The sequence below is a fragment of the Myxine glutinosa genome, chromosome 12, assembly GCF_964187855.1.
Source record: "Myxine glutinosa chromosome 12, kmMyxGlut1.1, whole genome shotgun sequence".
Taxonomy (NCBI): Eukaryota; Metazoa; Chordata; class Myxini; order Myxiniformes; family Myxinidae; genus Myxine; species Myxine glutinosa.
In genome coordinates, this window is record NC_136272.1 from 6,539,616 (window position 1) to 6,552,781 (window position 13,166).

Sequence of the window (13,166 nt, forward strand, 5' to 3'; positions counted from 1 at the left end):
AATAATTATTTTATTGAAGGGCTGTTGCATGGACAGGTACACAGTGAGCTCCGGAATGCTTTAAACATGGTTAACCTTGATCCTTGTACTGTTGTTTATAGGGAGGGCCTATCGACATAAATATGAAGAGTACATCAATCGTGGAATTCCGATAAGAAAAGTAAGTTAATGTGTAGACGGTTGTAAGTTGAGTGATCATAAAGCTTTACATGCGGCGTTGAGAGATGTGCAAATAGACTGGTCAGAGATTGTGCGGCAGAATTGCAGGTCACGGACTCTTTGTTGTGCTTCATTGATAACCAAGGTCAGTAGGTTGAATTTCTACATCGGAGAGTACGTGGACTTTTGACATGAGTCGGGTGCAATCATCGCACAGCCAGAAGAAGCAATTGGGGGAATGTGTAAAGTATGTGTTGACATTATTTACATACTTTACATTTTACTCGCAATTTATTAATAATTTCCTGTACGACTGTCGAACTGAAGTCCAATCCCCAGTGGTGTCGAATTTGATTCACGACTTCCTTTACTGGGCCCAATTATTCCCACCTTCTGGTAAGGTTGGCCAGGAAACGTTTTTAGGCACAAGTCTCATCAACCGGATGTTCATGCGTGACATTTTGATTGAAGGTGGCAGGAGTTTGGAATTTATTCAGGGTCCCGGAAATAACTTGCCTATTCGTTCTGAGGTATCTTTAACGTCCACTAACTAATGCTAGCAGATGTGACGCCGAGCTCAATGTCCATCTGAGGAATGGCGCACCTTGTGATACAACTTCCTGCCTGCAAAGTACCTCTCCGCCTGTTTATAGTTGGTTCAGCAATCAAACCCAGGATAAACAGCCCAAATGTAAGTATGCTACCTCTCCACCTCTGCACCTTTTTATCTGACGGATCTGGATCCGGACCTGACCCAAAATCTAATCGCCTTTTTGTCACCTAACCAACTCTTGCAACTCCTTTTGTCTTTTGTCATATGTCATAAGTTTTTGAAATATCATGCAATCTATTATTTTTGGCTCCTCTCAATGGTGAAGAATCACTTGAAAAATGTTCGGATCCAGATCCAAATCTTTCGTTTTTTTTCTTCTTTTTTTTAATACAACATCGAGGCTCGTATAAGAGCTAGCACATTAAACACAAAAAAACATAAACGGACACATAAACCATATAATAAAGGGAGTGGGAGACAAGATAGGGAGAGAGAGGGAAGCACAACAGTAGAGAACAGGGACATCAGGAGATGTGTGGGAGGGAGGGGAAGGGAAGGGGTACACGGTATAAAACAAATTGACACCACCAGGAATTTCAGAAATGAAGTCTGAGATTAAAAGAGGTGGATTTGGGGTGTATTAACGGGGGTAGAAAATATCAAGGTTTTGGATGGGGAAAGATAAGAGACGGTGGTGAAGAGCTCTTTTAAATACCTGGAGGGAGGAGAGGGATTGAAGAGAGTGTGGGAGTTTGTTCCAGAGGTGGGAGAAAAGAGGAATGAAAGTGTGAAGGTGAGCTGCAGAGAGTCTTGCCTTTAGGCAGTTTCACCAGAAGAGGGTTGCTGGCAGATCTTGTGTGACCTGAAGGAATATTTAGGGACACAGCACAGACAGAGCAGGGGGAGCTAGGCCAGAGAGGAGTCGGTAGAAGACAAAGACCACCAACCTGCCTGCGGTGTGTGAGTGAAAGACCCTCTGAGTTAGCTTCATCGTGGGAGATTCCAATGCTTCTGAAAGCTTTGGTTTCTACAGCGTGAATCCGAGCTAGGTGTGAGGCAGGAGCACCAGCCCAGAGGGGAGAACAGTATTCCATCAAGGTGCGGATGAAAGCCTTGTATGTGGTGAGGGACTCGGAGGTGCCAAGGAAGGACTTCGCATGACGGAGGATGCCCATTCGGCGACTGGCTTTGGAGGCCAGCTTGGAAATGTGGTTTTCCCAGGAAAGATCATGGCAGATAGTGAGACCCAAAAGCTTGAGTGACAGAACTTCTTGGAGAGGATTGTTGAGAAAGTAAATGGGAGGGTTATCCAGACGGTCTTTTCGGAGAGACAAAGTGAGAGTATGAGATTTGTCAGGATTAAAAGACATGTTCCACTTGTTTGACCAGTCTGAGATTTTGTCCAGGTCTGCAGAGAGTGAGGACGCTGCAGACTGCCGATCTTAGGTTTGAGATATGGAGCGGCAGAGAGTGGAGACATCAGCAAAGAGATAGAGAGGATTTTCCAGAGAGTTGGAGAGATCATTGATGAAGACTAGAAAAAGCACAGGGCCCAGAACACTGCCTTGGGGAACTGCAGCCTGAACAGGAAGGGGAGATGAGAGAATTCCATTCAGGGCCACACATTGACTGCAACCAAAAAGGAATCCGTAAGTCATGCGTGGAGATTTCCATGGATGCCATAGGAGGAGAGTTTGGTGAGCAGAGCTCGGTGCCAGATATGTCAAGGCATGAGATATGTCAAGGGAGACATCTCTGATTTCCTGTTTGGTGTTGAGGACCTCCATCCACTGTTGAGACAGCAGTAGCAGCATGTCCAGAGTAGAGTGACCTGGTTTGAAGCCACATTGATTATCAGATATCAAGCCATTGGAGAAGAGGAAGGATTTGATATCCGAAGCAATGATGGATTCCATGACTTTGCTGATAATTGGGAGCAGGCTGATTGGTCTGTAGTTTCAAGGATTTGTTTTTGCAGCTTTTTTGTGCAAAGCGGTGATGTTGGCTGATTTCCAAGCTGACGGCAGATGAACTTGAGCAACAGAGAGGGTGAAGAGAACAGAGAGAGGGTGAGATAGAGCAGCAAAGCAGGATTTTAGGTCCCGTGGGATGATGCTGTCTGGTCCAGTTGCAGAATCAGTTGAGGTTTGACAGAAACTTCTCCACCTTGTCAGGAGAGAAGGACACAGGAGCAGCTGGATTCGACTGTGTAAGGTGGGTTCAGAGAGAGATGGGTTCGGGATACAATATTTTGAGGCAAACAGTGTTGAGGCATTTGGCTTTGTCACGTTGAGTAGCCGTTTGAGGTGAGGGAGGGGATGGAAGGGGAACAACCACCAGAAACGGATTTGACCAGACGCCACCAGGATTTGGAGGAGGGAGACAGGTTTGAGAGTACAGTCTTGAGAGTAGAGAGATATTGTTTCCTGGCTCTCCTGAGGGTAGACACACTTGTTCTGAGCTTTGTGAAAGGAACTGAGATTGCCTTCAGTTGGATTTGCTTTCCATGAGGCGAAGGCAAGTTGTTTCAAGGCAACTGCCTCACCACAAGATTCCATGTACCATGGACGGGAGGAACGGTATGACAACTGAAGACGAGAGGGGATAAATCTGTGCATGAGAGAGAGCAGTTTACTTTGGAAAAAATTCCCAGGAAGAGTTGATGTCAGGGGCAGTAGAGATGGGAGACCAGTCCAGATGATTGATGGCTGCTTGAAGACAATGCCAGTCGGCCTGAGTGAAATGCCAGACTCTTCGGCGCTGAGGAGGCTCTCTGAGAATGGCCAGAGAGATGTCCACTTTAACAAGCACATGATCAGATGAACCGATTGGAGCAGAAGAAGAGCAGCAGACATTTGTGGGGAAGTTTGTCATAACCAAGTCCAGAAGAGAAGATACTCCATTGACTGAGATCCGGGTTGGGAAATTGACAGATTGTGTCAGTCCCAGTGAGTCACAGAAGTCCTTTGCTGAGGTGCCATGGCTGGTGAGAGAGGAACCCAACCCAGCCAGCTGGCATGATGACAGTTGAAGTCGCCACATATGAGGAAGAGAGAGTTTGGATGAGTGGATAGAAGTTGGTCCATGTTGTCAGACAGCGAGATGTAGATGGAGTCATCACTGTTTGGTGGACGGTACAGAACACATATGAACAAAAGGTGGGAGCGGAGGGGAAGCCGTAGCCAGAGGTACTCCTGGGGTGAGGTGGGGAGAGGGCAGTGCAGGGAGAGTGAGGAAGAGTTTTTGATAAAGATAGCAACCCCTCCCCACCCCCCCCCCCTCCTCCAGGATGAGGTGCAGGTCTATCATACCAGAGGAGAGAGTATCCAGGGAGAGAAATAAACCAAAATCAAAACCAAAACCCAGTCATTTCGTCCATGTCAGACACCCAACCTCTCCACCAAATTTCATCTGAATCCGTCCACAACTTTTTGAGACGTCCTGTTTACAAATAGACAGAGGTGAAAGCATAACCTTTATCCACCTCCGGTGGCGGAGGTAATAACCAAACACAGGGTACATCGGATTTGAACTTGTTGCCTGGATCATGAGTTCGGTTCAGATGGGTTCATTATCATTGTCATCATGAACTGAGTTCATATCGGTGCAGATTTGTGCCTGGGTTCAGAGGGAGCTCAAACAGGCCATCCTCAGTTATCATCGTGTACAATTATCTGGGAGGATTAAAAAGTTGGGCGATTGAAATGGGGAGGCAGCATGTGATGGAGGTTGGAAGGAGACGTAAGTAAAGTTGGGGGAGGGGTACGAGGGGGGCAATGATATATGATGCGGTGAAGGAGGGGTGGGGGTTAAACATGCTTCCATTTTTGCCGTACCGTATCCAATAAATAGATGTCTCGCATTGATTCAATCATACTGTTGTGGATATGAGAATGTTGTTTTTTTTATTGTTGTGTAATGAATTGTGGTAAAATGTCACCCTCCCTGCAATTGTTGTTGTATAAAGATCAAAGGGCGTTCCCGTAGTTAATTCCATAAAGCATACACGAAGGACACCATATATCCCTGTTCAGTAGTTATATCCTTATTATGTGTATTCGGGTAAGGCCTTGTCTTCCATTAATTAAATACTCCATTGCACTGCATTAAATAAGAGTAGATCCCCTTTCCCTTCACATTCCCCTTCCAACAAATTGCCAACTGTTCCCTCCGCGACTCCATTCGCCATGTGCTCCGGCTCGGAGAAGAAGGGCGGGTCTCCACCTCGTCATAGAGGGGAGGAGGGAGCCAGCCCCGAACAACCAACCAAGCACGAGGGGTTTGGTTTGAGAGGGCGGAGGAAGAGCGATCGGGGAGGTTCGAAAAGGTTCAAGGGTGGGGCTATATATAACCCATGGAAAACGCCCCCACCTCAGATGAGTTCGGAGAAGTGCGAGAGAAGCGCGGGGAAGCCTTTGACAGAAGTGCGAAACAGAAGCACGGGGAAGCCTTGACAGAAGTGCGAAACAAGAAGTGCAACGAAAGAGTTGCGCCCCACCAGTAGTTTTGGCTCCACCAGCAGTTGACTCCACCAGGCCGCTTCGACCCGTTACCCCACGGGAACCAGATTGCGGTGGCATCGGTGGCCGTCGAGGTCCAGCCCGACGTCCCGTGCGGGATCAAGCCCGAACCATCTGTCCCAGCTGAACCTTCCCATTCCTCCTTCCAGCATTCATTCCTGCCATTCCATCCTTCTTGTGTACGTGAGTTTGTTTTGTTTGTCTTGTCCCAGGGAATAAGTTAAGCTTGTATAGTTAAGCTAGTATTTTCACTGTCACCTGCTTTTTCCATTTTCCCTGTATATAACCTTGACTGCGCCTTTTGCTTTAGTGTGTGTAAATAATAAATCCTGTTATTCTTCTGTACGTCTTCTTCTTCCTCTTTACATTCGGTCGCTTTAGAGGTTTCCATATTGAATATCTGTGGCGCGATTTTGGCCAACGTCCAGGAATCGGGTTAGTCGGGGTAACTGTTAGGGCCGCGGCGCCATCCGCTCGGCAAAACAACATCCTATCCGCGGTCCGTAACAATACTTTGTTTATGTATGAATCTAACTATATATAAGATTATGCCTTGTGCCATGAATTCTGACTAAATCCCAACAATTTCCTTGTTGCTAACACTTCTCTATTGGTTAACGGATCCTTGTGCATCTGTATTATATCCTAACCCTACTCCGCAGGGACCATGACCTGATTTGGTGACTGGCAAAGTTGGCAAGCCCCATGGCAAGCGACGATGAGTCCCTTGTACAGCACCCATATCCCTCCTCTTCTTCATCATCTGCATCTCCTGCGCACAGACAGGCAGACAGCACAACATTTACCGTGCAGGAGCTGAGATTAGCCACAAGTGCAGGGAAGGAGGGGAAAAAAGGTACAGTGTGAATTATAATGGTACTGTCCTCGTGACAAAGCACCACAATAATAGGTGCGAAACACAACTTCGATACTTTATTAGGGGTACACCTATTTCTATAGGACTAAGGCTCATGTAAAGCTCGTGCTTTTCTTACGTTAAGGTTAAAGATACAAGACAAATCAACAGAGCCGAAGGGATTTGAAGAGGAGCACACGCATGATGACACTAAACATGACACCTAATCACCTGTTGGTAAATGACTTTTCACTCAAAGGTCATGAGCAACATTTTCACACATCTGTCTTTAATTGGTGTCCATCAAAACGCGCGTCCATCTACACATTATACTCTCGTTTTCGATGCCGAGTAACATTAAAACGATGATGAAAAACAATGCTTGGCCGGTATGACGTCACAAAGAAACTTTTCTTTTTTTTTTTCTTTCACAGATTGGTTTGTGACGTCATTGTAGCTAAAAAAAGAACTATGATCTGGAAGTATGCACACTCACCTCTAAGCGGTCTACCCTGGGCTTAAATCCCGAACCGGCTATAAACTGTCATCCTGGTGTTTCATCGGCAATTTGATTCGTCAATGTGTGTGCCGGCCCTCGGATGGACGTTAAACAGACGTTCCGTCTACCAGCGTGCGTTGGTGGATGCTAAAGATCCCATGGTGTCCTTTGTGAAGAGTCCGCACCCCGGCACCATGACGAAATTCCAAATTCATACCATAACCAGCAGATGGCACTGTATCAGCGGCACGGCCGCACCCTCGGCCAATGATGCCCCGCAGCCTTGTGCCCGAACCAGAAAAGAAAACTATCAGTGGTACAGCTGCTCCCCCAAAGATGATGCAACCAGCAGCCGTATGCTGCATTGGTGTGAATGAACATTATCAGAATAATTATCACCAAAGCGTTGTCTTGGCCTGTAGCAAACTCTGTATTTCAACCATTCAACCCGACCATTGGTATCACTTGATAGCACTGACTGATGTTTATTTTGGAGGGGAGGGGGGGGGGGGGGGATAGGTGCTAATTAATGAAGGATGTTAAAGGTATTATTGTATTCGTAAGAGTGTGCTATCATGTGATTCGTCGAGCTTTGACTTACCAGTACTTCCGGTCATTGAGAAGGCCAAACTAAAATGTCGTCACCGTGTGCAGTGTATGTTCCCAGTTACATGGGCAAGGATGAACTGTGTGCCGTGTGTGGAGACAAAGCCACCGGTTACCACTATCATTGCCTTACCTGTGAGGGCTGTAAGGTATTGCTCACATTGTTCATGGCAACACTGAACTGACACTGTGTAGAATTTTGCTTTGTTAAAGGAAGTGGACACTAGTGGTGTTTGGACCCAAGATGTCCCAACAATTTGGAGCTGGTCCTCACTAAACCTCTGCCATACAATTCACTTGTAGCAATTTGTGGTAGAGGCCTAGAGGGTTTTGTTTTTAGCTTCAGTTATAGGAATTTGGAGAGCGCTGTATTTTTAGTGCCACCATTTTAATGCCCGACTTACATTGTCCACTACGTAGAAGGTGGTAGAGCCGGATGTGTACGAACTGATGCAAGTCACATGACGTCACATACAGCTTTAACAAATTAAACAAAATGTTTCTTTAGATAGACGTGTCGGATGCGAATACAGGTAGATGGATAGCTTAGCCTAGTCAGTGGAGTGCTAGTCAGTAACAGGTCCTGATGCACACATCATCTTCATATATACATCGTCAATACCTCAATAGTAGTGAATGTTGGCATGGTAAATAATGTGTGTGGTGAAGGCCAGATGTTAACTGTTCAGTATTGTGGAGCAGCCAAGTCATAAAATAACTAGAAGGGCCCTCTGTAGAGCGCACACCTCCGCCAGGCTCAACAGTTTTACAGTTTGTATCCCACTGATAGGCCGGATCTGGATTCGGACGTGAACCAAAATCTAATCGCCTGGTTCTTGTCACCGAACAAACTCATCCACCGAGTTTTGTCATAATCTGTCCGATTTTTTTTTTTTGAAATATTGTGCTATATATTGTTTTTGGCCCTATCACTCAATGGTGAAGAATCAGTTAAAAATGTAAATAACTCTCGTATCCAGATCCGTATTCAGATCTTCACCAAAATTGAATGGATTCGTCCTTGTCACACAAGCAACCGGTGCACCAAGTTTGGGCTAGATCCGTCCATAACTTTTTGAGATATCAAGCTATACATACGTTTTAGCCCGACCACTCGAGGGTGAAGAATCACTTTAAAAATTCTCTGATCCGGAGCGTAACGCATGACTTGTTGGGTTGACACATGCAGGTATTGGGTTATTTTCATGGAATTGTAACGTCATATTTAATTGGTCATGATTAACAGACCAGACATTCATCAGTCAAAGCTAAATAGAAAGTCTAAAACCAGGCCAAGACATTCCGTAGGGGGTCTAGGACCATTCTGTAGGGGGTCTAGGACATTCTGTAGGGGGTCTAGGACATTCTGTAGGGGGTCTAGGACATTCTGTAGGGGGTCCAAGACATTCCGTAGGGGGTCCAAGACATTCCGTAGGGGGTCCAAGACATTCCGTAGGGAGTCCAAGACATTCTGTAGGGGGTCCAAGACATTCCGTAGGGGGTCCAAGACATTCCGTAGGGGGTCCAAGACATTCCGTAGGGGGTCCAAGACATTCCGTAGGGGGTCCAAGACATTCCGTAGGGGGTCCAAGACATTTCGTAGGGGGTCCAAGACATTCCGTAGGGGGTCCAAGACATTCCGTAGGGGGTCCAAGACATTCCGTAGGGGGTCCAAGACATTCCGTAGGGGGTCCAAGACATTCCGTAGGGGGTCCAAGACATTCCGTAGGGGGTCCATGACATTCCGTAGGGGGTCCATGACATTCCGTAGGGGGTCCATGACATTCCGTAGGGGGTCCAAGACATTCCGTAGGGGGTCCAAGACATTCCGTAGGGGGTCCAAGACATTCCGTAGGGGGTCCAAGACATTCCGTAGGGGGTCCAAGACATTCCGTAGGGGGTCCAAGACATTCCGTAGGGGGTCCAAGACATTCCGTAGGGGATCCAAGACATTCCGTAGGGGGTCCAAGACATTCCGTAGGGGGTCCAAGACATTCCGTAGGGGGTCCAAGACATTCCATAGGGGGTCCAAGCCATTCCAAAGGGGGTCCAAGACATTCCAAAGGGGGTCCAAGAAATTCCATAGGAGTTCTACTGTCAATAGAACACAGAAGGCCTTCAAACCAAAAAAGGTAACTCTATCAACTCTGCAAAATGAAGTAAGCAAGAGCAGGCCCGGTCTCAGGCGACATTTCACCCACTTCCCAGCAAGCTGAGACCGGGCCTGCTCTTGCTTACTTCATTTAGCAGAGTTGATCTAGATACTTTTTCTGGAATGTGGGTGTGTGTGTGTATGTATATATATATATATATATATATATATATATATATATATATATATATATATACACACACATATACATACACACACACGCATATAAACACACCAAAAGGTCTATGTTTGGTTGGCTTGGATGTTGTTTGTTTTACATAACCACTACCTACTACCAACGTGAATAATTTACCTTGCCATTTCCCCCCCCCAATCCTGGATATTATCAAAGCAATATCGGATGTCGGGGAACATCGTCACTCGTGGTAGGAGGAAGATCATCAATTAGCCTCTTGAAGATGGCTAGGCCAAAATGAATTGTCGAACACAACTTCAGCTCAGATTGTGATGTCACAGAACAAACACCTCCAGATATGTCCTATTAACCGAGTGCGTTGGGCCACGGTACTGACCCAAAGGCCTCCTCTCACAGAATATATGACGGAATATTTTACATCTTCGTGATTGCAGATTTGACAGCTGTCTTAGCTTCCCCTTTAAAGGATGGCTTGCCCGACAATGCTGTGGTCTTTGTTTGCAGGAGACCAAATGGCAGTTTAAAATAGATTTGACTGAACAAGGTAACCAGGTGGCTCAGGGAAGTGCTCGTCATGAACGGCCGAGCTTTAGCGTTCAGTGAATGTGCTCTGAGACTGCATTATAAACCCTGTCCTCATAATCGTAACCTGGTAGGCCGACATACTGACGAGCTAAGATACCACAGGTGTGGCCTTGCATGCCTCCAGTCTAGACTGACCTGAGCATTGCGCAGAATACCACGTGATTATGTTATCAGCATTCCAAAGTTTAAAATACAAGTTTGTCCACTTTCCCATTGAGGTTTTTATATTTGATGATCCTCAGGAAAGTTCTCTCCCTTTCCACCCAGGGCTTTTTCCGACGGACGGTGCAGAAGAACCTTGAATCGACGTACTCCTGCAAGGTGGTCGGCCGCTGTGACATTGATCGCACGTCCCGCAGCCATTGTCAGCGGTGCCGTTATGACAAATGCATTGCCATGGGGATGGCACTGGACTGTGAGATTGCACCGCCATATTGGATACACCACACACACCTGTATACAATTGCATTATTTTATCCCTTCTTCTAATAAGTGATGCTGATATTCTTCTTTTCAATGTTTTCTTCTATTTCCTACATCCCTCTGTATTGCTTACCTTTTTGCGCAATAAGTCACGGATCGTTGAAGAGCTAAAACGCACAATAGTCCAGAACATAACAGAACAACAAAAACATAGTGGACGGGGGAAACGCCAAGAACTAGAACGGCATTCTGTAAGAGCACGTACTTCCGCCAACATGAATTACCTACGTTTTGTATCCACTGATAGGCTGGATCTGCATCCGGACATTAACCAAAATCGAATCGGCTGGTTATTGTGACCTACCCAACTAATCCACCAGGTGTTGTCATAATGCAGCCATAACCTTTTGAAATATTGTGCTACGTATCCTTTTTGGCCCCTATCACTCAATGGTGAAACGTCAATTTAAAGATTCAAACATTCTGTGATCCGGATCTTCCTCAAAATCAAATCAATTCGTCCTTGTCATTCGCCCAACCTTACCATCAGGTTTTGTCTGAATCTGTCCATAACCTTTTGAAATATCGTGCTGCGTACGTATCCTCTTTGGCCCCAATCTCTCAATGATGAAGAATCACTTTTTATAAATTCTCGTATCCAGACGCGGACCCGGATCCTCAACAAAATCTAATCAATTTGTCCTTGTCCACCAATGTCGCCCAAATTCGTCCATAACTTTGAGATACATTATGCTGCTCACAGGCAGACAGGAGTGAAATAATAACCGCCATTCACCTTCGGGGGTCGAAGTAAAGTGGTAGAAGGACACAAAAGAGGGACCCTTGGGAGAATAATGGTCATGGGGAAGAATACACAGCAGGTGGTGATGGTGGTGGTGGTTTCGTAAGCAGCTTGTGGTTGTTGGTTGCATCATTTTCTGGAAGCGCGGTTGTGCCATTAATACAGTGCGGCTGTTACCGATAAGCAGGTACTCATTTTGCCGACCTCGGAAGGATGCCACGCTCAGTGAACCCACCTGGTTTTATTTCAAGGGCTCAAGCTCAATATCTTAAGCCAGCCACCTTAACCGTTAAGTCAACACCAGGTTTACACGGCAGTTTAACAAGCCAGATAGGAGTTCAAACTCAGCAAGAGGAGGAATGAGGAACTGGGGATAAAACAGAAATGCAATAAAAAAAAGGGGGAAAGAGAGGGGGAGAGTGCACATTAACGTGGAAAGGAAGGTGAACATGAGCTTGGAGGGAGGGTTAATGAAGGTAGAAGATATCATTAGGATGTATTCGGGATATCCTGAGGTGGTGGTGAACAGCCATCTTGAATTCCTGGAGCAAATAATGCGATTTAAGAGATTGAGGGAGTTGGCTCCACAGGTGAGAAAAGAGGAACAGATGAGTGAGTGGAGGTGAGCAGTGAATGTGGATTTCGGTAGTTTAACAAAAAGATAGTTACTAGCAGTAGAACGCAGAGGGGGCAAGCAAGACGCCGTGCCCCTCTTCTTGACCTATTCTTTCTTAAGGTATTTATGTACTTCACTTACCTTGATTCTACTCCTCCTCTTTACCTTTCAGGAAATAAGGGGGGGGTGTAGGCCTCCTCCTCTTTACCTCTCAGTAAATAATGAGGATGGGGCACTCAGGGTAACTATCTAATACTCAGGCCTGGCAGGATAGCTCAGAGGCAGCGCGCTCACCCTTGAGCTTTCTTATCGCGGTTTGATTCTCGACCAGACTATAAAGCGTCACCCTGGTGTTTTGCAGAGAGGGCGTTGCATCAATCAGCTTGCTGTATCATTGGTTGAAGACGTTAACCCGGGACCTCTTTGCTATCATTAATTGTTATTGGATGTGAAATATCTCACGATGTCTTTCAGAAAGAAGACATTTGTTGCTGCATTCCGAGGCCAAATTCCAAATTCTTGCCTTTGAACCCCCATTGCTGATTTTGTCAGTCGTCATCTAGTTTACGGCCTTCGTGATACTCTCGGTTCACCGAAGGACCAGCAACATACTGTGATATATTATTCCACTATGTAGTGCAGTTGCAGCATTATCATTCACTGGACTTGGCCAATCCAACACATCCTGGAATGGCATGCACGCACACTTGCCTGGTACTCCGTTATGTTAGTGGAAACAACAAATGTACTTTTCGTTTGGCCTAAGCTTCAAAAATGCTCTGCCAGAGTTGTAATAGATTGTGGAGACAATTGATCGGTGCACTTGGGGCAGAGGAGCGGAATCAAAATTTCCAAGATATTTACAAACCAAATATACAGATGCCCTCAGAGTTGTTTGTTCTGATTTACGTTTTTCAGGACCAAATACCGTACTACTTTATCGATTTAGTGGTGTAAAATGTGGATCGTATTTCCTCTGCAAACTTGAACCAACTTTGACTCATTTTGTTTACAAATGTCAAAGTACTGTCAAATAAGCTCATGTAAGGACTTCCCAATTCACCAGTAATTCCCAAATATGTTCTGTTTGATGTTTGGACGTACAAATAATCACGGATTGTCTGGAATTGTTGGTGCACCAAAAACTTCAGTTTATACTCTGAATATTGCAAGAGTGCTTGAGGTTTGCCCTGGACTTTTGTTCATAAAGGCATAGTCATGTTTGTATTGTAGGTTAA

General features: G+C 45.7%; 1 protein-coding gene across 1 annotated transcript in view; it reads left to right on the plus strand.

The window, feature by feature from the left end:
- LOC137415053 (thyroid hormone receptor beta-A-like) overlaps nucleotides 1–13,166 on the plus strand; it is a 53,095-nt gene that overhangs the window by 25,158 nt on the left and 14,771 nt on the right. The window contains exons 3-5 of the mRNA XM_068100611.2: nucleotides 5,895–6,088; nucleotides 7,242–7,342; nucleotides 10,355–10,502. Coding sequence (XP_067956712.1) covers nucleotides 5,938–6,088; nucleotides 7,242–7,342; nucleotides 10,355–10,502 — 400 coding nt within the window. The 5' untranslated portion in view covers nucleotides 5,895–5,937. The remainder of the gene's footprint in view (nucleotides 1–5,894; nucleotides 6,089–7,241; nucleotides 7,343–10,354; nucleotides 10,503–13,166) is intronic.